General features: G+C 38.1%; 1 protein-coding gene across 2 annotated transcripts; it reads left to right on the forward strand.

The window, feature by feature from the left end:
* The first annotated feature begins 3,800 nt into the window (after positions 1–3,800).
* agpat3 (1-acylglycerol-3-phosphate O-acyltransferase 3) lies at positions 3,801–25,487 on the forward strand. Of its 2 annotated transcripts, none has more exons than XM_027156314.2 (10): positions 3,801–3,957; positions 13,014–13,075; positions 14,515–14,732; positions 15,890–16,059; positions 16,571–16,732; positions 17,182–17,335; positions 18,109–18,211; positions 20,645–20,720; positions 22,055–22,253; positions 23,247–25,487. In XM_027156314.2, exons 3-10 carry the CDS (start codon positions 14,555–14,557, stop codon positions 23,336–23,338), a joined length of 1,134 nt encoding a protein of 377 aa, XP_027012115.1. In that variant the 5' UTR covers positions 3,801–3,957; positions 13,014–13,075; positions 14,515–14,554; the 3' UTR covers positions 23,339–25,487. The 2 variants fall into 2 exon arrangements, with proteins under 2 accessions (XP_027012115.1, XP_027012116.1); XM_027156315.2 differs by lacking the exon at positions 3,801–3,957 and adding an exon at positions 12,648–12,874.
* The last annotated feature ends 962 nt before the right edge of the window (positions 25,488–26,449 follow it).

Genomic DNA, 26,449 nt, shown 5'->3' on the forward strand with positions numbered 1-26,449 from the left:
TTTCAGGATTGGGACACACTAATCTTTAAACAACTCGCTTTCATGCACGTAATTGTATTTATTAGAATATGCCATGCCAAAACTGATCCTAGATAAGGCCATCATTTAAAGAAATCTCATGAGATTATTGGTCAAACAGCTCAAAGTTTAGCCGAACTAGAATTATGAATAAATAGATTGTAGAAATCTGTCTAGATTCATTTAGGAAATTTAGTATATAAAAAATGTTTCAGCTCAGTTGGTAACGTGAAAGGTGAAGAAAAAAAAGTCAAGAACTTTTGGCATATAGAATTAGAAATAATACGTTGTGTCTTGGTCTGTCAAAGTGATTCCTGTCTGGATCTTTACCAGTGACCCTGTCGTAAGAACCACTGTGTTAGCTTTAGTAGTCCCCTTTCCCCCTGTGGATCTCCAAGCAGTTATGGAAAGGATCCATAAGTGCACACTTCACAGTGTGACACAGAATAAAAAGGCACTAAGCTGCCAAATATGAATAATGATGTCAGTACTAAACAGGGCAATGGCCAGCATCCCCACCCCTAACTTTGTGTCCTAGAAAATCAAGTCTGTGATTAGATATTTTTTATTTTCTTTCTGTCGTAGTTTAGTTTTTTTTTGTTTGTTTGTTTGTTTTAATTGATTTCATTTGCTTCTGATTCTCATTTTGTCATGGGGGCAAAAATAAAATAAAATAATTCAAAAAATAATAAAATGTTGTAAATGTTTGGTAAAAGTTTATAGTGTTTTGTTTTCTGGTTCTGAATATTTTTTAACGTTCCAATAAAGATTGTAGTGTACAAATCCACATTTATAATATAGAAAATGTATGTTATGATGCAATAAAGAGAAAGTAATGATTATAATACATACTTGGTGTGCTAGTTTGACTGTACAGTAGAATGTGTGTGCAATAATGTGTACATATCCCCTCAAAATGCAAATGACCCTAAAATTGTAAGCGGAAAGCTTCTGCTGATAGCTGCAGAGTTGTGGGACATGCAAATGTGTTAACCTAAATAACAGGGTTTAAAAACCAGCATGGCCTGCATTCTTACTTTACCTACACTTGTATTGTAGTATGCATACTTGTTTTGCAGCTTCATTATTTAAGTATGCATTAATTAATTAATCATACTTAAGTAATCTTACTTTACAATTTTTTATTTATTTATTTTACTTTACAATTATTTGTTTATTTATTTTGCATACACTTTTATTTAAAGCATGCATTCTTAGTTTACACGCTATGTTTTAAGTATGTATATTTATTGTTATATTTAAGTTTCATATTTAAGTATTTAATTTAGTATTTTAGTATGCATACTTATTTTTCACACTCTATTGGAAGAGTGCATACATATTTTATTATGCAGCACTTTTATTTGAACTGTGCACATTTATTATTTTAGCATGTTTGGTTCACTTAGTTAAGCATGCATACATATTCATATCCATATTTAAATAATTCTTGTAGGAGTAGATTTCTACCAACACTGCCATATATAACATGTATATACACACACACACACACACACACACACACACACACACACACACACACACACACATATATATATATGCAGTGCAAGTGTGCAAAATTATTAGGCATACTACAAAACAAGTATAAACAAAGTTGGCATGTCAGCTTGTTTTATGCAATACATTATAAGTATACATGCAGATATGTTGTGTGCCTTTATTGTAGCATGAATTTAAATACGTACTAAAAATAAAATTTAATAATATCAGAAATAACAAATCATTTAAATAAGTACTATGCATACAGGTTTTGCATATGTATTAATTTTGTATGCATAGTTATTTTGCACACTGTATGCATACTTTTTTATTTATTTATTTTATACTTAGCATTATTATTTCTTTTAGTTTTATTCATGCATACTTTCTAAGTAAGAACTCTAGTAGGAGTAGATTTCTAGCCACACTGTCATAAGATGGTGCTCTGCCCACTGCATATGCTCTGACTGCACTAACACTATTGTGAATATTTAATTCCTCTCATGAAGCCTTCAAATTTCCTGGATTTAATTAGCAAATACTTTTGAATGTGAGGTCAACTACAGACCAACAGATGTGGGTCTGACATGGCATCTTGTGGACATGTTATTTACTCCCCATAAATTTTGAGCCACACTTTTTTCTTTCTCTTATTTTCTCTTATTGTTAATGAATTTTTGCTCTTATAGTACACTCATCGCTATTAAGCATTCGTGTCCTAGAGGTTGCAGTCTGATTGGCTAGCTGAATTTTCAACCACCAGTGATGGACCAACAAGGGAGGAAGAAAGGCTCTTGGGACAATAATTTGCATGAAACCCCATAAACAGCTACCACTTACATTCCAGATCGGAGAAATTTTATTTCAGAATTTTAGTTCCTCTCTCCAAATTTTGCATTCTAGTTAGAATCCAGACCACCAGAACCAGCATACCGAACTTTTTTCGTTTTGTTTTTTATTTTTTAAAGATTTATTGTGCTTGATTTTGGCATGCATACTTATTTTTTTGCTTACTTCTTGTAAGTATTATTAAGTAACATAAGAAACCATACATTTTACTAGAAGTAGATTTTTAATAAAACTACTACTTATGACAAACTACTACTTATAACCTGTGTGTGTGTGTGTGTGTGTGTGTGTGTGTGTGTGTGTGTGTGTGTGTGTGTGTGTGTGTGTGTGTGTGTGTGTGTGTTTACCAAGTGACCATATGGCAGACAGGGATAAAGCATCCTGTATCCTATATAATGGGTAGGGGGATGAATTTGAGAACCCTAAAGGAAATACCAGAGAATGAAATAAAATGTCCCTAGAACCCAAACTATCACTGTCACTGGTCCTATAAATAGACTCACACCCTTTGTCTTAATTTCTAATTAGAATTTTTTTCTCTAAACCAGCAGTGCAAGCTTTGTGGTTTTTTAAATTATTATTTATACATCAAAAAACCCAAGGACCAGTCAGTATTTCATCAGAATACAGTATTTTAGTTGTAATATATGTAACATTTATATTTGCAATGGCCACTTTGTGCATCCTGCATTAGTGTGCAATTCATGGTTCTATTCTTGTTTATATTCAATTGCTTGTTTTTTTGTAAATCTTTTTTATTTATTTGTTTTTTTGTCTATCTATCTATCTATCTATCTATCTATCTATCTATCTATCTATCTATCTATCTATCTATCTATCTATCTATCTATCTATCTATCTATTTATTTAACCATTGTTTCTCATATTTATGCTTCTTGCACCAACACACCTTATTCCTGTACATGTTAGACCTTTCAGTACCGGTCAATAAACCTGATTCTGATTATGTATAAATGTGTATAAATTTGTGAAGTTATTCTTGTTTGCTTCTCAAATTGTTTGATTCAGCAAATTAATTTCCATGTGCAGTTAGAGGTGAAAATAAATCCATTCTTAAACCTTTAACTTGAACATTTTTCATAGAAAATCACGAGTCTTAATCTGTGCACTTGAACACACCAATTACACAAGTGGGAAATAACACCTAATGAAGATAACTTTAGTGTACTCTGGTTGTACAAAGCGGAACTATGTATATAATATTATTTTAAGTCGAACGGTTAAAGTGATCGGACCGGAAGAACGGTTTTAAAGCATGCGTTTTATTTTCACCTCATTTCTAACAAAAACCCGCCTCATCTGCACAACTATTGGCTGCTATTCCTTTTACCGCTCATATTATTGGCCAGCCGGATACAACTATCCAATCACCAGCGAGGAGGCGGGGTTTGTTGGAATACGGGTGTGAAATAAAATGCGTTGGTGACGAGTGATCTGAAGCTAACGGACAAAGACTGAGCGATCATCCGAACACACCACTGACAGTCCTGAAGGTTTATTTTGCAGGAGCTGAAGAAGAAAACACTGAATTTCGTCCTGATATGAGAGCTTGTCCTCTCTGTGATACTGGTAATTAAATAATTTTATATTTATGTATACTGCTCTTAGTAGTGATAGTGATCATAATAGTGAACATGATAGTCATAGTGATACTGATAGCTTTAGTGAACATTATAATGATAGTTATAGTGATAATTATAGTTATAGTGATAATAATAGTGAACATGATAGTCATAGTGATAATGACCGTTATAGTTATAGGGGTAGTGATGGTGAACATGATAATGATAGTTATAGTGATTGTGAACATGATAGTGATAGTGAACATGCCGGAAAATGGATATTTGTTCTTATTTAGTTACCCAGAGCTGAACCCATGGCCTGTCGGGCTGCTGTAAATACACAACATTGTGATATATATTTTTTGCGTTGCATTGTGATGTTCTGTTGCTCGTGTGATGCTTAATAGAGTGTTAAAGGTTCAGTATCTACTGCAGTCAGCTTACTCACAGCATGTAAAGGGTTATGTCTATATATGATGTGAGCTAACTGACGTGTGTTCAGAAGGAATACCGCGGTTAGATGTGCAGGGGCACCTTAACACACAGATATCGAATTGTTCCTGGTGTACTTGGTGTATAAACAAAGCTCAGCGTGGCTGCTGCATCACACCAACCTCCTTTGATCTGTGCGTCAATGTCGCGCGATGGATAGGTTACTATAGTGCAAAGACCAAAATGGGCGTGGCTAAACGGAGGTGGGCGTGGCCTAGTGCTTACTTGGTTCAGATAACACATGAAGTTAATTCGATTCAATTCTTACTTATTTCTATGGCGCATTGAAAATGTCTCAAAGCAGCTTTTACAGAACATAAACATAGAACAAAAGGTTATTATAACGATTAATATAATACAAAAAGTTCAAGATTAATATGAGATGAATGTATTTGTTTTTATCCCCAATGAGCAAGTCTGAGGTGACTCAGGTGACTGTGGAGAGGAACCTTGAGAGGAACCAGACTCAAAGGGGAAGCTCATGGTCATATGGGTGACACCGGAGGGTGTGATTATAAATATACAGCCCTGATCAATGTTGTATCGATGAGGAGGAGGTTGTCTTCAAAGACCACATGGAGTTGATGTCTCCTCTTTAGTATAGTGGAGTCCAACTGGAGCTGGAACATCTCTGGATGCCTCAGGATCCTTACAGAGTCAACCTCATCTCAGTGGAGGTCCAAAAACTTCATGGCACTGAAGACAATCGAAGCTGTTACAATCCCAGCACTTCGGGATGGGTTGAAAGAGAGAAGCAATGGAGAGGGATTAATGTAGCTGCTGTTCAGAAAGCACCTAGATGATAATGTGCATCTGGTCAGATGTACTAGAGCACAAGATTATGGGATGTATCATGTGTACGCCTGACTAAAGGGATACGTTTTTAATCTACGTTTTAAAGTTAAGGTTCTACCTAAAATAATAGAGTTCACATCATGTGTTTTTTGCTTCTTTTTACATGAAAATAACTTTACTATCTGGATTAAAGGAAAAGTTCACCCTGAAATATACACTAAATGTATCGCTATAGTAACATGTAAAGGGTTTTAGTGCTGATTTGTTAGTTGGTGTTTTTGTGTTATTTGTGTGAGAAGTTTGTGGTGGTGTGCTCTTCTAATATCACGGTGGGATGTTGTTATTGCCAGCACAGTTATAATGGGGAGATAAAATGAATTAAGCACAGCCATAATGAATAACTGTTAGCTTTTACGGTTGGCTCCTTACAACAAAAGAGCCCTTTATTCCTCATTCACTATTTTCCAGCGGCGGTCATGTTAATGAGAAATGTCAGACTCGAAGTTTCAGTATGCATTGCAGCTAAATGATGCAGTACTGCTGAGGTTTGGTTCAGTTAGTTGGTTATCTACAAGCCTGCTGGTGTTGACAACAAGCACCATTATTATGAAAGTTTTGTGTTTGTGCAAAGGAGGTGAGCGAGCCAGACAAGGATAAAGGCTAGTTTTTGCTAGCACCACGATCAGTAGGCAGTTAAACAGCATTCAAAGCTGTTAATCAAAGAGAAAATCGATCAACACGTCCATGGGAGAAGTTTAAACCATAAAGTCTCATCCAAAAAATCAATCTTCTGCACCACCGAAAAGCACGTATCGGTCATTGAAATTGATATCCAAGTCATTCATGGTGGATATTTTTTCCCCTTAAATTGTTCTGATGAAGTCTATACGAAGTGCACATATTGTTTGTCACTGTCCTTCAGACAGCTTCTTGCTACAAAACACACACACAGCCACTTTACTTAATCCTCCGATGTCAAAATCTCACTATCATTGTGTCCTGAGCATCTTTGACTTTTCTTTAATCTGTTCCAATAAAGCGTAGCGCACATTTTTCTGTTAGGTCTGTGGTTCTCAGAGTAGTGCAGACTTCCTGTGTTCTGTGAAATATAGCTGAGTAATTACTTTTTCTGATGCAATCAGCGAAGATCACTATAAACTATGATCAGCTGTTGTAATTAGGAACATGTCAATCTGTGGCTGAGGACTGGTGTCCGGGTGAAACTGGTCTGAAACACCGGATCGCTGACGGGTCGATTTTTACACATTTACCGAGCTGACCCAATGACAGATTTGGAATATGTGCGATGTGACTTTTCTGAAAAGCACTTGGAAGCTTATAGAGGTTTGGCGCTGCAACTAAGAGGATGTTCGTATTGGTAAAAAAAAAAAAAAAAAAAAGGGTTTCTGAAGCTTTAGTAAGTTATAAAATTTCTAATCTGAAGGGGTTAAAAGTGCTCGAAGGGACACAATAAAAAATCTGTTAAAATATTAACTGAAAAGCCAATGGCTAATAAATACAAGCGTAAGTATTCACTATATGCTCCTAATGTTTAAAAAGTCGAATCACATTCATAAAATAAACGTGTCCTGCAGTCAAGATTGACTCGGAGTGAGTTTTTTTCCTTTGTTTTTTTATTTTATGGTGATCAGTCAATACAGAGCTTTGAACACCACGGTCTCAGAAACATGACCTAATCGTCAGTGATGATCCTTATTAGCTGCTGAGGTAATAAAAGTTAACCCTATTACAGTACACTTATTGTTCAAGAACATTTGTCTACAGGATCGCAAACTGACTCGACGCTCCCAAAAGATCCTTTAGCTGAGTCTGAAGCTGTTCAAAGTCTAATACAACAGTGTATTATTCTTGAGATCTCTGACTAATCTGACCTCCATTTGCTGCTTATAGAGATGACCTTCTTTCATCTTACACTGTTGTTTGTCATGTTAGTAGAATGTGGGTCAAATTTTTTTCTTGCGCTCGCACAGGGATCCTTATATTAGTAAATTTTCTGCCATGTCGCATTTTTTAAATTCTTTTACATTTTATTAATCCTTCAGCATAAACAAGTAAAAGAATAAAGCTTCCAATATGCTTTTAAATGTCTATAAAGCAGCTGAATTATTAGACGGGGGGGGGGTTTGTCTAAGAGTCACATTCACTCTTTCCGTCTGGTCAGAAAGCCCTGGACTAATTTTGCGCTGGTCCTCGTTTCCCTGTGTCATAAACAAACACTCGGATTTGTTCGTACGAACAGTCTGAATGTAACTCACTGTTCCAGGATTGATGGTACGAGGTAAACTAGAAACAAAATAAGCCATTTGTCTCAAAGAACCGGTTTTGTTGACGATTAGGCCAACAGGACGAAATAAATACGGCACAGAAATTTAATTTCTACCATCAACACTCTGAGTGTGTCAGGTTTCACAGATGGTCCTTCATCACAAGCAGCAAAACAAATTCTTCCTTTCTTTCTGAACATGTCAGAAAGTCTCATGTCTCTCCTCTCCTGTCGTCTCGTGTCTCTCCTCTCCTGTCGTCTCGTGTCTCTCCTCTCCTGTCGTCTCGTGTCTCTCCTCTCCTGTCGTCTCCTGTCTCTCCTCTCCTGTCGTCTCGTGTCTCTCCTCTCCTGTCGTCTCGTGTCTCTCCTCTCCTGTCGTCTCGTGTCTCTCCTCTCCTGTCGTCTCGTGTCTCTCCTCTCCTGTCGTCTCGTGTCTCTCCTCTCCTGTCGTCTCGTGTCTCTCCTCTCATGTCTCTCCTGTGTGGTACTGGTAATTAAATAATTTTATATTTATATATACTGCTCTTAGTGGTGATAGTGATCATAATAGTGAACATGATAGTCATAGTGATACTGATAGCTTTAGTGAACATTATAATGATAGTTATAGTGATAGTGATAATTATAGTTATAGTGATAATAATAGTGAACATGATAGTCATAGTGATAATGACCGTTATAGTTATAGGGGTAGTGATAGTGAACATGATAATGATATAGTGATAGTGAACATGATAGTGATAGTGAACATGCTGGAAAATGGATATTTTTTCTTATTTAGTTACCCAGAGCTGAACCCATGGCCTGTCGGGCTGCTGTAAATACACAACATTGTGTTATATATTTTTTGCGTTGCATTGTGATGTTGCAAAGGGATACGTTTTTAATCTATGTTTTAAATTTAAGCAAATCTTAACTTTAATCTACGTTTACGTACAAATTCTTCCTTTCTTTCTGAACATGTCAGAAAGTCTCGTGTCTCTCCACTCCTGTCGTCTCGTGTCTCTCCTCTCCTGTCGTCTCCTGTCCTCTCATGTCTCTCCTCTCATGTCTCTCCTGTCTCTCCTGTCCTCTCATGGCTCTCTTCTCCTCTCTTGCTGGTTGTTTAGTATGAGGAAGCTTTGTTTTGATTTGTGAATAAAGTTAACAAATTTTTACATGCCTACATACACTCTGAAAGCTTTACTCAATATGTACACATGTCCAGGTGATCTCTCAAACTTTTATTTTTTTTTTATATTTATTTGTTTGTTTGTTTGTTTGTTTGTTTGTTTGTTTATTGCATGACCGTAGAGAGAGGTTTTGGTTGTAACCTGAAGTGAGATGATTCTAAATCATGCAGCCTAAGTGCTGTTAATATGATGAACAGTGATTGGTCTGGACAAGTTAGGGAATAAAATAATTGGCATATTCACTTTGTTGTTCCTGCAACGAGTGTGTGGTGTTTTTTTTTTTTTTTTGAACGCTCCTTCTATCTGTCTATCTGTTAACAGTGCAGATAAATCCTTAAAAAAGCCATGAGTTTTTTACCCATCGTCAGGTGATGTGAGGACAACAGACAAAGCTTCACTTTGTGTTTGTCATTGCAGATAAAGATCTGTATTTTACTTCGAGTGAGCTACAGGTGAAAGTTTAAGAGAGGGATGTGATGAGAGGAGAGAATTAATAAAACCTGTGCTTATATGTTCTGTAATGAACATAAATGTGGATCGAAGGAACAACATGGTGTATCTTCGGTGGGGCTAAATAACTGGCCAATTAAGTGACCAAACATTTGTCACCTTTGCTTTGATTGACACTGGAATTGTCCAAGGAGAGTGGCTATGAGGTTACAGCCTTGTTTTAATTTGACATTAATGGGATGTGACTTATCCAGGGTGCTGCTCCAGAGCACTAATCACTGCTAATCTAATCCAAAGCGGATTATCAAAGCGGACGCTTTGTGTTTCTGTCTTTTTGAAAAAGATGTCCCCTTTGTCAAGTCCACTTTTCTTAAACAGTTACCTTTGGCTAGCAAATTGCTAACTGAGTGTGTGTGTGTGTGGGAGATAATTTTGTGGCGATCGTGTCACATTGTCTCGCCACACAGCTCTGAAGATCTCAATCCCCTCGGTTTGTGCTGACGCAGGTTAATGTGGCGCCTCCTTGAGTTTATAGGATCTCGATTTGTTCTTGCTGTCATCATCACAATCGCATACGCTGGGATTAAGGTTAGCATGGCATGTTAGCCAGGCAGGGAGTAGCTAGCCCGCTTTCTCTCCTGACCTTGTGGGTTTTATGAATCTCTGAGGTAAATTATAGGAAATTCAATTGACTTTTTATAGTCTTTCAAAGAACCGAAAAAGTTTTCCAGGTTGTTTTATTTTTCACACTGTATTTTTCTTTGGGTACAAACCCAAAGCGATGATGCAGAACCAGGGGACTGTGATGATCTTCACAGGGATCTGTGGGGCATTGGTAGTCATGGCTGTGGCCTACTACGCCTACTGGTAAGTGCTGCGTGAGGTTTTTTGGTATTTAAAAAAAAAAAATTTATGTAGTTTTTTTTTTTTTTGGTTGCCTTTCAGTAGCTATTCAGAAACTTACGTTGTGTTTTGTAGATGTTGCAGCCAGTCTGTTCTTTGCTAGTGAGCTTTTTTCTCTGGTGAAAGTGTTCATCATTTCGGTTTTGAAAGACTTAAACATCAGACACTCAGGTGGCCATCTTGGCCTTTTGTTTTTGGCAACCCAGAGCTGATAAGGCAAGTGATGAGGCAAACAAGGCAGCTGTTTTCTCATCATCAGGTTTATCCTTTCGTGTCTAATCTTTCTTTTGCTCTCCATCTCTACGTTTAAAGATAAAATTAAGAGAACCTTTACTATACTTTTATTTATTTATTTTTTTATATTCGGGTTATCAAATACTATACAGACATGTTATTACACAGTGGCCTTTGGCCAGCCGTATCAGTGTGTGGCTGAGGCTGGGCAGAGTTTCTCTTTTGATGTGTTCGTTTCAGAGCAGTTGCAACACACACACACACACACACACTCTTACACCCTGCATTTGTAAAACTGCACACAAGTTCATATTTTACACCAATTCAACACTTGTTTGACTGTATATTTGTAATCTCACCCCCAGTTCCACCCATATGAGGATGGGTTCCCCTTTGAGTGGTTCCTCTCAAGGTGTCTTCCTTACCAATTTAAGGGAGTTTTTCCTTGCCACTGCTGCCTGAGGCACCTCAGACTTGCTCATTGGGGATAAATAAATACACACACACACACACACACACACACACACACGCTGTGAACTATATATATCTTAATTTTTTACTATATTAATTCTTTTTTCTCCTTATGTTTAACTTCTGTTCTATGTTTCTATGTCTGTAAAGCTGCTTTGAGACGAAGCCCATTGTAAAAAGCGCTATACAAATAAACTTGAATCGAATATGTACGTTGACTTCCAGCAAATTGTTAGCTGGTGTTTGGCTAGCTAACCTCTACTAGCATTCAGAAAGGGATTGTTACGATGAGGCTGGTGACGAGAACGTGTTAACTTGTGGTCAATAGTCATAGTTACAGAGCAGCAGAGAAGAACATAATGATTTGTTCCATTTTAATGAATCCTTTACCTTGTGCAGTATTTCACATTTAGTGTTTTAAGGCTGGGGAAAGGAAATGTCTAAATATTCAATCTCACTTATCATGCATACCAAAAAACCTGTGTTGATCGTGTGACTTGTTTTGGTTTATTTATAGGTGGGAAAGCATCTTTTGTTTTGTACAGCAACTATTGACACAGAAATCAGATTAATGTTTGGCTTCTGATAATCAGGTTAGATAAATATATTACTTTAATTATTGTCGGTCAGATTCTACTGCACTCAGCACGTCATCCTGTACATGTAAACATTAAGGTTTTACTGCAGAGACTAATTGAACTTTACCTCTTACTCGTGTGTAGTGGGCGTGGCCAAGTGTCACCCTGTTCAAGACGGACCAATCAGAACATTTCTTTCATGGATATTTATATCCAAGCAAAACCTTTTGAGCAGCTTCTTAGCATTCAGTAGACATGACTGCTTATTTCACATGTTTGAAATGCACAAATGTTTGGCATGAATTTAGAGGAACGAAAATATGTAAGTGATTGGATTGCAGTCTCTTGCTTCTGTTCTTTGCCTTGGTTTCCCCTAAATCTTCTCACTCACACACACACACACACACACACACACACACACACACACACACACACACACAGAGGCAGTTCTCCAGAATTTGCAGACTAGCAGCAGCAGCAGCATTCTGGCAGATTTACCTTTGTCTCTCTTCCCCTTCCAACCCCCCTGTTTTTCTATTCATTCTTTTTAGGCCTGTCTTTTTGTCTAATGAATGGTTCGTGTTCAGGTTCAGAAACATGTCCTTGCTGGTTTGTTTTTGTAATTAATACTCTAAAATAAAGTACCGTCGTATGCTCCGATGCAAGCGTTTGCTACATATGACATCTAATATTTACCACACCATATCATATTGTACAGCTTCTGTTTAGCTTCTCATTTCTGTACTGTATTTTTGCATTAAAGGAATAATTACTGCATAAAAATCATAAAGTAGACGAGTCAGTCGTACATCAGCGGTTTGTCAATATTTTGGCTTTGAGATGCAAAAATGAGTGCAATGTCTGCTTACCTAGTTATCCTGCACGTGAGGACAAGTGTTTGCGGCATGATTTTTTTTATTTATTTATTTTTGGACAAATTTCCCTTCTTTTCTTTCACGTTTTGAAATCTGTGAGGTTTAACCAGTGCAAAAGGAGGAAATAACTAGGTGAAAGTGTTTTTTTTTTTTTTTTTAATCCTGTGGGATTACTTGCAGTAAAACAGTTTGGTGTATTGTCGTCCACCACTCAGATGTATTCTATATTGATGGTGTATAGAAGCACCACTTAGTGCAATGTATGTAATGCACTTTGATTGAAGGAAACCTGAAGCAAAACGGACAGCATGACTTTGAGGATTGCGATATACAATATTTGCAAGGGAAAATGGATAGATATGTTTCTGTCACAGTGAGAGAGAGAGAGAATTTGTATGAGCTGCATGAACTTTCACCTAGATTGTGTGTGTGTGTGCGAGCGAGAGCGTGAACGGCGCTATAGCCTGGGGCACCACATTGCAAACTTTCATTAACGTCCTAGTGGATTTTCTGGTGCCGACAGAGACGTCGTACGAGCAGGACGTCACTTTCAAGCAGTTTTGTGTTCGTTTGAAGAAGAAAAGCTCAGAGTTGCTCTTGCTCTGTCTGCTCGAGACCGAAAGTCTGTCATAAGTCTGGATTCACTGATTCATGCTGCCACGGCTTTAAGGTAAAAATAGACAATGGGCAGTGATCTGTTTGGTGTGAACTACACATGTGTCATGATTTGTGTCCTTGTGCAAGCATGGAACAGTCTGTGGGTGTATGTAGGTCACACAGAAAGTGAACTTTATCCCTTTTTCTTGCAGGTCTGTCGTGTTGAGTGACGGACCGTGTAAAAGAGGACTGTAAGGACAAAGAACCCCTTGTGGTAAGTTTGGTTTGTTTTTCTTCTCTTCTCTAGAAAACCACTTTCAGCAGCAGTGACACGATATACTGCAAAGAGCACCATGAATTTTAGTAACCTTCAGACTTGCTCATGTCAGACACAGCACAGGTTCTTTGTAATGTGTAATCGACAGCGACGCTCCTCCTAAACCCTACATACTTTCCAGGAAATCGATCTCAGTACTCAGTATTAATGATGTATCGATTTTTAAAGAATACACAACGTGGAATCAATTGGTTCAGGAATTTTTAGATTTTATGAGGCTCGTCAGACCTTACGTCACGTTACGTCATGATAATTCACGTACATACGAATAATTCAGAAAGCTCGGCTTCTTGCGCTCGAGTTCAGGGGTTTTGTATTGTGGCTTTGGAGTGTGGATAATAAAAAGAGGAAATTGTATTAGTTTGATTTTTGAGTGATTGTGTTGCCTGCAGTTGCAAAAATAAATACTAGCTAGCTAGCCAATCTTAGATCCATGTTCACAAGGATACTTTCCCTGTTACCTCACTTGCATTATGGGTAATGTGTGGATCCTTTAAAGGTGGGGTCTCCAATTTTTGAGAAATGCTGTAGAAAATTGAGTCAGGACGACAAACAAAACAAAAATCAAAACAAACGTGTAGCCAATGAGCAGAAAGGGGCGGGGCTTGTCAATATGGGCAGAGAGAGTGTTCAGTGCGCATGTGTGACATTAGCACAAAGCGGTTTTAACATTGACATGGAGGATAAAAACAAAGAAAGAAAGCGAAGAAAGGCTTACGATAAGGCAAGAAGTAGGACGTGTTAATATAGGATCAGCTTTCCAGCGCTGGAGAGAACTGAAGGAGCAGGAAGTTGGCCACATATTCACAGATTGGAGATTCCCGAGTCAATAACTCCTGAGCTAAACGCTGTTACTACACAAATAACACCTCTTTTCTATCGTAGTAATGTAGAGAGGCAGCTACAACCTGGTTTGTGTAGTAACAGTGGTTAGCTCAGAAGTTATTGACTCGGGAATTTCAACTTTACTTAAGACGCCGAGGCTTTCAAAAATCGGACACCCTGCCTTTAAGCTGCATTGCACTTAGAAGACTTCTCAACACTTTTAGCTGTGAATGAAGAGATATTAGCACTGATGTTCAGTACATTTTCAGAAACCTTTTATTTTTTTATCACATTATTATTCAATTAAGTCCCTAAACAGTGCGCTAAAGTAGGGCATGGTTTAAAAAAACGCTTGGCCATTTTCAGGCAAATTAACATGCAAATTCAGTCACAGACACATGCCTCACTATGCACTGATTCATCATTTGCATATTTACATATAGTTTTCGAGAGAGGAACGCCGTTTTTTTTTTTTGAATTGCATTACATTACATTTTTGCCTAGTGTTGGCTGTTGGTTCTGCTACAAACACACACCGTCTCTCATCACAGGTGTGCTTGTATGTGTGTGTGAGGCGAGGGTTTGTCCGTCATGGGTGTGTTGGCCTGGCTGAAGAGCCAGTTCATCCTGCAGCTCCTCATCGGCTTCGTATTCGTGGTCAGCGGCCTCATCCTCAACTTCATTCAGCTGTGTACCTGCGTGCTTTGGCCAATCAACAGGCAGCTCTACCGCAGGATCAACACCCGTTTGGCCTATTCGTTATGGAGCCGTGAGTATTTTGCATGTTTGCCAAAAACAGACAAAGGATCAATCTTTAGCAAGGTGGTGTAACATAGTGCTTGGGTCTCAAATATCAGTATTTGTCTGTAACCGGATTTAAATCCAAACCTAGTGTGAAAGGATCTTTCTCCCTTATTTAATTTCTTCCTTTAGCTGAACTGATGATAGTATAAGGAATCACTGATATATCCTAAATAAAACATGGACAAACTGGAAATTTATTGCTGTTAAAGCTGTTGCTGTTTTCTTTCGTCTGATTTTGTGTCCCATACAAACCTGAATATCCTCCTGTCCGACTTCAGAGTGGAGCAACAAAACATCGTTCTCTGTCGTCCCATAAGTCAGTGCTGCTATTAGGCTAAGCTGTGAATGTCTCCACTCGCAAAACATAACCAGGGCTTTCAATTAAGATAATAAAACATGTTGTTTATTAGGAATATTTTGCTATACAAGAATCTGAGAAGTATCTGGGCTACTGTTCAACACAGAGCGTGTTCATGTGTACTTTATACAGCTCATTCTGGGGGGGAAAAAGATGGGTTATTTTCCTCTTTTCCCCAAATTCAAGATAAGTAAACCATAAACCTCTAACCAGCTCAGAAGTATTGTTTACCATATACTAGTATATATTTACCATAATATATATATAACTAGATTTACTTATACCTCTGTGGCCCTGGCCCAGGCAGTTTGGATGGATGGATGGATGGATGGATGGATGGATGGATGGATGGATGGATGGATGGATGGATGGAGACGTAGTCTTTGTTTATTCAGCCAGCGCCATATATAAAAGTATTAGTTACTTTTTTTTGCTTTTGTTGTCATTTTCTTTTGTTGTCTACCTATCACGATGCACACCTCTAGCCTCAACCTGATGCCTTGTGATCCTTTTCTGACAAAAAAAAAGTCTTCTATTTGTGTTTGGATTCATATCTGAGTAATTTATTCATATTCATCCCTGTATTAGCAGTATTTGGCTCCAATAATGTATTGTTTATATTTAAACTTCTATAGTAATACAAGCATGTTGTTGACTATAACCATGTGTGAACATTAATTCTCTCTCTCTGTCTGTCCTATCTCTCTCTCTCACACACACACACACACACACACACACACACACACACACACACACACACACAGAGTTGGTGATGCTTTTAGAGTGGTGGTCAGGAACAGAATGCACGCTCTATATGGACGAGGTTTCCATCCAAAACTTTGGAAAAGAGCATGTCATCGTCATCCTCAACCACAACTACGAAATCGATTTTCTGTGCGGCTGGGCCATGTGCGAGAGATACGGCGTGCTGGGGGTGATTACACTAAGAACATGCATCTCATACACAGGAACGTAATGGGCCCCTAGTTAGCAAACATAAAGGAGATAATGGGCCTCATTAGTTCTGTTTGATTGTAACCATGTGTATCAGTTTTAATATAGTGTAATATAACAGTTAAATACTCCTGACCTATATTACAAACAGTTTGATGTGCTTTCTATTGTCAACACACCTGGTTCAGTTCATAATTTAGATTACTTCGAGGGATAAGTAATTAGCTGATTAGTTGGATCACGTGTATTGCGTAGAGCATGGCCATGACCGAATAGAATATTTCTGGGACATGCTACAGGAATTAAGAATGTGATTTGGAGAAAGTATGGATTGATTGGAATGACTCCAGACACTAGGATTCAAAATATTTCCCTGCGCCACGTTTTCTGCACCAAAAACTAATGTTTTCTCCTTTTTCATGATGGATGTTCGGCCGCTCCGTTATTATAAAAACTCCCCATTTTTTTTCTCCTTTTTTGCTTTATCCCAGAGCTCCAAGGTGCTGGCGAAACATGAGCTGCTGAAGGTTCCTCTGATTGGCTGGACCTGGTACTTCCTGGAGATTGTGTTCTGTAAGAGAAAGTGGGAGGAGGACAGGAAGACGGTGCTTAAGGGGCTCAGCCAGCTCAGGGATTATCCTGAGCCCATGTGGGTAAGTGTGTTCAAAAAAAATTTCGCTTGTAGTCCTCAGGCAATAGGCTGAACTACACCAATGTGCTATTGTGGTGAATTGTGTAAAAAGAGAAACAGTTACACTTGCGTGCATACTACAGGAATGTGCTAGTCGTTTAGTCAGTGTGGTGTGTGTGTGTGTGGTCAGGATGTGTGAGTCGGGGTGTATGTGTGTGGGGGGGTGTTAGATGTGTGTGCATGCATGCGTGTGGGAAGTCCTGTTGATGTATATTGAGAGAAGGCTAGCATTTCAGGATCTAAAAATGATAAAACGTTATTATTTATCTCCCTTACCTTTATATAAGTCTTTATTTTAGATCTGATGTCAGGTTATAGCCTCCAAATGCAACAGCAATTGGAAGAGAGCTTCCCAAAATCCTGCCCAGTGATTATATCAGTGTCTGTTGTGTATGATGTGTCTTCCTGCAGTTCCTGCTGTACTGTGAGGGAACACGGTTTACAGAGCAAAAGCACCAGATCAGCATGCAGGTGGCTGAGAGTAAAGGTCTCCCCAGACTCAAATACCACCTACTGCCACGCACCAAGGGCTTCACCACCACACTCCAATGCCTAAAGGGAACAGGTCTGTGACAGCACTCATAGTGTTAATCATGACTCATGTCTCATACATATAGACTAAACAAAATTCTAAACGCAACACTTTTGTTTTTGTCCCCATTTTTTTTATGAGCTGATCTCAAAGATCTAAGACTTTTTCTATGTACAAAAAAGGTCTATTTCTTTTAAATATTGTTCACAAATCTGTCTAAATCTGCCTTAGTGAGCGCTTCTCCTTTGCTGAGATAATCCATCCACCTCACAGGTGGGGCATATCAAGATGCTGATTAGTCAGCATGATTAGTGCACAGGTGTGCATGAGGCTGGCCACAATAAAAGGCTTATGGTAGAGAAATTAACATTCAGTTCACGGGCAACTGCTCTGGTGGACATTCCTGCAGTCAGCATGCCAATTGCACGCTGCCTCAAAACCTGCGACATCTGTGGCATTGTGCTGTGTGATTAAAAACTGCACATTTTATTGTGGCCTTTTATTGTGGAAAGCCTAAGGCACAATAATCATGCTGTCTAATCAGCATGGATGGATTATCTCAGCAAAGGAGAAGCGCTCACTAATGCAGATTTAGACAGATTTGTGAACAATATTTGAAAGAAATAGACCTTTCGTGTACATAGAAAAAGTCTTAGATCTCTGAGTCCAGCTCATGAAAAATGGGGCAAAAACAAAAGTGTTTATAATTTTGTTCAGTGTGTGTATATGTAACTTTAGTCCTGGGTCAAACTTTTTTTTTTTTTTTTTTTTTTTTTTACAACATTTGTCATGTGCTTGTTTTCCAGTCAAAGCCGTGTACGACGTCACACTGAATTTTAAAGATAAGGAGAATCCCACGCTGCTAGGCATCATCAATGGCAAGAAATACAGAGCCGACATGAAAGTCAGGTGAGTGAACTTTAGAAATGGTGTTTCCCAACCCTGGTCTCGTGCGTACGTTTAAATGTTTTGTCTGCTAAACACACTTTATCGGGATTTGTTGATGATTAGATAATTACTTAGAGTAGGCGTGACAAAGCTCTTGGTGGTCCAGCGGCAGAATCCCAAGCTCTCGTTCCCACGGCCCAGGTTCGATTCCCAGGCAAGGGGCTAACCCAACCACTGAAGAGCTAACTCTCAGTGCCGTTCTCAAGCACGGGTAAAACGTGAGTGTTGCATCAGGAAGGGCGTCCAGCCTAAAACCTGCGCCGAATCAAATATGCGGACCACTTGATCCGCTGTGTTGACCCGGACCAGAACAACAACAACTTGGATTAGGTGTGAGGTTGTGACTTTGGAGTCCATGTGGTCTGTGTATATAACGATATTTTCTATTCACTAAAGATACAAGGTGCTTGGTCATGATTCATTTTTGCTCAGACATATTTCAGAAAAAATGCAGACGACTACGATAATGATTGTGTGTTGCTATTGAAGACATTTTATCATTTTATGTTATTTTTGGAATATAATACTTTTTCACACCAAGATGTGTTAATCATTTAAATGCAAACACTAATAGATTATTAATAAATATGCCACCAAAAAAAAGACCAAGTGCTGTGTGTCTGTACTTCAGAATCCTCTTCTTGCCTGATGCGAGAGGAAGCTCAGTAAAGGTAGATTAGATGGAGGTAAACGCAGTAAAGGTAGATTAGATGGAGGTAAACGAAGTAAAGGTAGATTAGATGGAGGTAAACAAAGTAAAGGTAGATTAGATAGAGGTAAACGAAGTAAAGGTAGATTAGATAGAGGTAAAGGTAGATTAGATAGAAGTAAAGGTAGATTAGATGGAGGTAAACGAAGTAAAGGTAGATTAGATAGAGGTAAAGGTAGATTAGATGGAGGTAAACGCAGTAAAGGTAGATTAGATGGAGGTAAAGGTAGATTAGATGGAGGTAAAGGTAGATTAGATGGAGGTAAACGCAGTAAAGGTAGATTAGATGGAGGTAAAGGTAGATTAGATGGAGGTAAACGAAGTAAAGGTAGATTAGATGGAGGTAAAGGTAGATTAGATGGAGGTAAACGAAGTAAAGGTAGATTAGATGGAGGTAAACGCAGTAAAGGTAGATTAGATGGAGGTAAATGCAGTAAAGGTAGATTAGATGGAGGTAAACGAAGTAAAGGTAGATTAGATGGAGGTAAAGGTAGATTAGATGGAGGTAAACGAAGTAAAGGTAGATTAGATGGAGGTAAACGCAGTAAAGGTAGATTAGATGGAGGTAAACGCAGTAAAGGTAGATTAGATAGAGGTAAAGGTAGATTAGATGGAGGTAAACGCAGTAAAGGTAGATTAGATGGAGGTAAACGCAGTAAAGGTAGATTAGATAGAGGTAAAGGTAGATTAGATGGAGGTAAACGCAGTAAAGGTAGATTAGATGGAGGTAAACGCAGTAAAGGTAGATTAGATGGAGGTAAATGCAGTAAAGGTAGATTAGATGGAGGTAAACGAAGTAAAGGTAGATTAGATGGAGGTAAAGGTAGATTAGATGGAGGTAAACGAAGTAAAGGTAGATTAGATGGAGGTAAACGCAGTAAAGGTAGATTAGATGGAGGTAAACGCAGTAAAGGTAGATTAGATGGAGGTAAACGCAGTAAAGGTAGATTAGATGGAGGTAAACGCAGTAAAGGTAGATTAGATGGAGGTAAACGCAGTAAAGGTAGATTAGATGGAGGTAAACGCAGTAAAGGTGGATTAGAGAGCATCCGTTGTAAACGTATCGAACAGATAATTAGCATCTTGGCTTGATGCATATTTTTGACTTGTATCCACAGCAGGCAACCTCAGAGCAAACAATTTAGTTTCCATGTAACGACCAAGGGATCAATTTAACCCAGACAAACAGTAGCCACCTGAGGCATAAAGATAAAGATACCTCCTGACTGTGAGCTATTCTTGGTATTCATGACTGGAATATGTACCGCTGGCAAAGGAACTAGTCATTTCAGGTGATCATGTTCTATCACCTCTTTGTTTCTTTGTTTGTTTATTTTAACCTGGAAGAATTGAAATGTATGCGAATGTTTGTTCCAGAACGTTTCACACAGGATCGAATCCACGGATAACGCTTTTGATTAACATAGAAAATAGAATTGAGACAAAAACACAGTGATTTAAACCGAACAAAATTCAGACTTTACACATAAACTGTTCAGAGTTACATTTTTTAGAACAGACATATTTAGCAATGTCTCAATAATGAATTTGACCTTCCCTGCACCTGCCATGTTTTTTTTTTTTTTTTTTTTTTTCTAACCTCATTTCCTGCAGTAACACTGCCCTCTAGAGGTGTACTGTAGAGGTCTGCAGCTCTAACTGGTGTTTTGTGTTCTGTTGAACAGGCGATTTGAGGTCGAGGAGATCCCCGATGACGAGAAGGAGTGTGCTAACTGGCTTCACAAGCTCTATCAGGAGAAGGTCAGATTCTCTCAAATGCCTTACGGAGTTTCTGGGGTTTGTCTTCTTGTGTGTTCTCCGTCAACTCGTACCGGACCATTGTGTTTCTCACCGGTTATATTTACATTCAGAATGACTTCATTATCATTAACTTCAAATAGGCTTACAGTTCAAAATGCTGAAAAAAAACCCCTTTATTTACTGTCATAATAACATGTCAAAAATCATGTGAATCCTGACAAGTAGTGTAACAAGCAGATGCAGCACATTAGCTTCAGTTTCAGTCATCTGACTTGTGTCTAAATGATTCTCAGCAAAATTCTCTCAGAATTTCTGTACTTGTATCAGCACTAGTTATTCTTCAAAGTATTAATCAGATGCACATTTGAACTCTTATCCAAATTATTAAATGTACAAAATAAGCATTTTGTGTCCTCACAGGATCATCCAGCATGCATCTGCACATACACATAACGTACACGATAACCGTTTATATTAAGCTCTGTTTGGGGATTTAAATCTCGATTCCAGTGGTTTAAAGTTTCCTGATATTATTTTAAAAAAGCCATTAGATGAATTTGATTTTGTTGTGTAGCTGATAAACAGCCACAACCAGAACTTCCTTTACGCTTTGGGGGAAGAAAAAAAAAAAGAAACAGGAAGCTAAAGATTGAACAATAGACCGATCCAGGCAGGACAGGTCAGGGGTTTATGCAGCCTTAGAAACTTGCTTCTTTCACAAGCCCTTTGTCACAAGCACTTTCTTTCTACGCCCTTTGAACACCCTTTGGCTCAAATGTAATATTTTCCACCATTTAAAATATTCTTTGTGGTTGTTGTTTTTTATCGAAATAAAATCCGCATTTAGAAACGGACAACCTGGAGCCAGTGCCCACGTGTAAAGAACGCACTCGTTCAGATCTCACTAAAGTTCGATAGCGGATAATGAATTCCTAAAAAAACAAAGATCATGGAATGCTTTCTTATGTAATTGGCAGAATTACAAGCCATTCCCAGGTTACAGTGACTTTGCTATCAGAGAGAGACTAAATGTTTGCCTGGTATGCTGATGACTGTGGAAATGCATCCGTATATACGATACGATATGCCGTGTTTTTTCAAGCGCTTTCTTATCACCAGAAGGAATTTTAGACATTTATCCCAGCTTACTTGTAATGGAATATTTTATACTTCGTAAATACTTTTTACTAATTAAAATGTTCCCTGATTGTGTTAATGTATTTTAATTCAGTTTAGTCAATTGTGTTTCTATCTTTTTAGGTTTAGGACTGACTTTGCTAATGTGATCACCTGGATTGTTTCTCTGCATCATGTTTGTTTCTGCTAACTAATAGGATGAACTGCAAGAGTACTACTTGAAGGAGGGGCGTTTCCCGGGACAAGCTATCAAGCCCAAACGGCGGTTATGGACCCTGCTTAACTTCCTGTTCTGGGCGACGCTGCTGCTGTCTCCACTCATTAACTTCGCCTGGGACGTCTTTGTCAGTGGCTCACCTCTCCTCATCATCAGCTTCGTGATCTTCCTCATTATTGGTTAGTTTTCATATAAAATCATTTTATATGAATTTACGTTGGTGTTCGTTCACATTTACGATCGTTCCCTGAATTTTAAATTTCTCAGTTATACAACTAAGTAGTCGAGGTTTTAAGTCCTTGCTCACGGTCCAGCATCTTAACCGTATCTTAACTACCACCTTCGTTAAAGGTCGAAAGTACTTGGGTACCAAAATTGTGCTGATGACATTTGAACATACAGCAAACATTTGCACTACTCAAAAAACCAGTACTTGTGTTCTTACAAATAAAATTCCTTTTTACTTCTTTTTGTACACCTTTTATCTAGACTAAGCATGTTCCTATAATTTATCAGTCAGTCATGGTTATTTTTCTTTTCCCTGGCTACCAATGAAATCACATTTCTGCATATTTTTTACTTTGCGTAGGAACTGAACCTAAGGACCGTGTTGATGATGCTGAACATCCATTAAAACACTTAATACCTGTCGACCTTATTTTATAAAATTGTGTACAAGTCATAATATATAGTCTCTCTGGCATCACCAAGAAACATATGGTTCTCTTGAGTCTTGTGGTAGCTCAAGTGGGTAAAGCTCTGGGTTGTTGAGCAGAAGGTCAGGCTTCCAGCACGGCTAAGCTGTTGGTCCAGGACTTTAATCCTCTCTGCTTCAGTGCCAGTTAGAAAGATATGTGAAGAAAGAATTGAGAATATTGCTAATCAGTGAGGGTTTAGAGATAAAATGGTCTGCCCTAACTCTTAATGTTCATAACCTTTCTTACAGAGATTGGAGTATTAATTATTTTAAGTATGGGATTATGCTGAAGCAAAAAAAATGTTTGCATGGATATACATAGTTTTCACTTTCACTCGTAAGCTTTATTGCTAGATAGAAAATTAGATCATTTAACTGAAGTATACATTTGAATGTCTACTGTTAGTAAATATTAATATTATTATTATTAAGATTAATAAATATTGGTGTCTCCAATTTCTGTGTGTTTTTATAGCTTCCGTAGCTGTGCGGCGTCTCATCGGCGTGACGGAGGTGAATAAAACAGGCTCCAGCTATGGTAATGCTGAATCCAAGAAAGAAAACTAGAACTTTCAGCTGGTCTGACTGCCTGCGGCCACTGCATCACTCACTTTCATTGCTAGGGCATGGAATCGCCCGCCTGTGCAGTCGTCCTCCTTTTTAACAAAGTAAAAAAAAAACAACAGTAATACTGGGTGGAGGGGTTAATAATAATAATAATAATAATAAAGAAATGTCAACATGGCATTGTCAACAAGCATGTAGGGGTGGGTTGGGGAATGTAGATGATTCTAAGTTTATAAACCTAGAGTAATACTTATTAATTAATTATGATGATCATTTAAAACGAACAAAGTGTGAAAGCATTTGAGATTATCATTTCCCTCGGCAGCCTGGACTCTGGCGGTTGACCGAGAGGGGATGTGGCAGCTCCGTCCTCTCCTGCTTAGCTTAGTCTCTCACTAGTTCAGGACCAATTTCCTTAAAGGTTTCTACAGAGCCATGTAATGTGGAATGTTTCCGTTTCAACCCCATAGTTTCTGGTCCATAAGCATATATTACCCCTGTGCACGGCTCTGCGGGTCTCCCACTGTCCAGCTGTTATAATCCCAGCTGTGAAATCATATGAAAAGATCATAACCAGGTTTCAGTCAAAAGATTAAATGATTTTATTTTTATTTTTTATTTTTAGTGTTCTGTGGACAGCAATGCACCAGTGACAACCAAAGTCTTTGCATTGTAGTCCGAAGACTCTGAGATGAGTCCTCGATTGTGATTAGAATAACTGCAGGGTTCAAATTTAAAACACAGGGTCAAGAAAGAGTTTTAGAAATAAAGTGAATCAGTTTGGTGCCTCGTTATTTCTTGGAATCACCACACTGTCGTTTGTCTGAGTCAGTGTCCATTTCATGTGAAATCCACTTCTGCTTTAGGACTGCCTGCAGAAATGTGACTTAAACAACAGATTCAAGTCGCGTGTTAAAATGTTAAGCTGTTCAACATTTAGACAGTTGTTCTCTAGCTAAACTTGCAACAATGTGAAGGTCCTTGGTTGTCAAATGGACCAAGGGGTTCAGTTTCTATAGTTTACTCACTGTGAGAAATGGCTTTGTAGCACATGCGATTGAGACATCACTGAGTTTGGATTTTTTTTTTTTTTTTTTTTTTTTTTTTCTAGACAAATAAAAAAAAAAAAAAACCCAGACATCCTCTTAAGCTTTCTCCAATACATTTCTTTTTGGAATTTAACAATAGTAATGAACCATTTCGCTAATTGTTGGGTGGATGTTACTCAATTACCTTCCTTCTATAAGTCCTACTACAGGACACATGGCTTCATCGGTTGGTGAGTTGGTTCAGTTTGAGTTTTGCTAAATGAGATGACTTGATTTACACTGGATTCACCTTTCTTCTGCCAGTCATCTTGCTCCATCATGGAGCTCAAATTTTATACCACCAAGGATAATCTAATCTGGGCTAATCGTGCAGCTTTTGTGTCTGTGTTCATATAGAAAAACATTTACCACAAAACCTTGGGGATTTTGGTCATTCAGGGTTCTTTTTTATGTATAATGTGTTGATTTTATGATTTCTGGGAATAGATTTTTGCACTGCACTCTGTATGCTCATGTGCAACAAATCTGTACAATTGGCTTTCACTGTGCACATCCTGCATGAGGTAAAAGTTTACTAGTGAGAGGGACAATAGGCTTTTTTTTTTTTTTTTAAACAAACTAGTTGTAACACTTTCTCCTGAATATTTTACCAGATCCATTTTAAGAAGCCAATCATTTGTTGCTGTAGTCATGTTTATCACTTGATACTGGAACTAGCAAAAAGTGTGGCGAGACATGGATTATTTATCTATTAAAGTTTCAATTTTTTTAAGCACCGATGTTTTATTCAGTAGCCTCACATCCTGGATATTTACTCATGAAGACTGATTAAAATATGCTGTTTTACCAAAATGTGCTCTGTGAATGATGGCCTCAGTGTGAGGCATGTGTGGAGGAGGGAAAACATAAGAGGGAGTGTTTCCCATATGGGGATTTCAAATATGTGTGTGAACGTCCTCCTTGAGATGTTTTTGAGCTTTGCTATGTTGAAGATTGTGTAGAAATAATAAATTAATATAGGAATTTAAAAAGGTCTCAGCATTTCCCCACTTTTTGTGTTATGTACCAACTCAATTAAAGAATTCAGTAAGTGATAGGAACTGGTGTCATTTCATCGTATTCATTTTAAAGCCGAATGATATTTATGTTATTTGACTATATTTACATGTAGATTCTTTTACAGTCAGCTTTCACTATGAAGCCCATGTTTCCTGTTATTAAAGCTGCATGTGACTGCTCAGAGATAACGTCACACTCAAATTCGACAAGTGGGAAAAGATCTGAAATTATTCATCTTGGCTTTATTTTTACTTCACAGAACCCTGCAATTTAAACAACTTTTTATATCCACTGTACTTATACATTTTGTAGGTGTTAAATTACCTCCGGTAGGCTAAACTAACTGAGACATCTGCAGTTACACCGCACATCCTCAGGTTACTGATGATCATGTATTGATACTATCATGCATTAATTAAAGATCCACTTTTTCATTGCTAATTTCATTTAAAAAAAATAAAAATACAACTATTATTTTTTTAATGACAGTACCCCTGACATGATTTGCATATAATCAAAGCCTAATATTCCCACTGAAAAACCTCTTTATCTTGGGAGCCTGGAAGTATTTTTTTTTTTTTAGTTATTTGCTTATTTTTCTGAATTAGCATAACTGCTATGTCAGGAATGTTTTTAGACTCCGATTGGCTGCCACTTCTGGTCATGTGACTTTCACTAAGCTGATAGTGACGTACTTAAATCCTGTTACACGAGGATGTGTGTCTTCTTCAAACAAACATACGGGGAAGTTACAGGAAAAAAACAGCACAGACGAGATCAGATGACTTCTGCTCTACCAAAGAAAAGTCTCACAAGCCTTGTAAAACTAACAAGGAGAAGAAGAAGATCAGGAGAAATTCTTACTGGAAGGGTGTGTGAGAGAGCGTGTGTATTCACTGGACAGGTGTGTGGATGTGTGAGAGCGTGTGTATTCACTGGACAGGTGTGTGTGTGAAAGCGTGTGTATTCACTGGACAGGTGTGTGGATGTGAGAGTGTGTGTA

The sequence above is a fragment of the Tachysurus fulvidraco genome, chromosome 18 (genome assembly GCF_022655615.1).
Source record: "Tachysurus fulvidraco isolate hzauxx_2018 chromosome 18, HZAU_PFXX_2.0, whole genome shotgun sequence".
Taxonomy (NCBI): Eukaryota; Metazoa; Chordata; class Actinopteri; order Siluriformes; family Bagridae; genus Tachysurus; species Tachysurus fulvidraco.

Bases quoted from the DNA above. Each gene is read 5' to 3' on its own strand.
- agpat3 (XM_027156314.2), top strand. From the start codon at position 14,555: ATGGGTGTGTTGGCCTGGCTGAAGAGCCAGTTCATCCTGCAGCTCCTC. The intron at 16,060-16,570 runs GTGATTACACTA...GCTTTATCCCAG, and splicing joins AGAGATACGGCGTGCTGGGG to AGCTCCAAGGTGCTGGCGAA. The intron at 16,733-17,181 runs GTAAGTGTGTTC...GTCTTCCTGCAG, and splicing joins ATTATCCTGAGCCCATGTGG to TTCCTGCTGTACTGTGAGGG.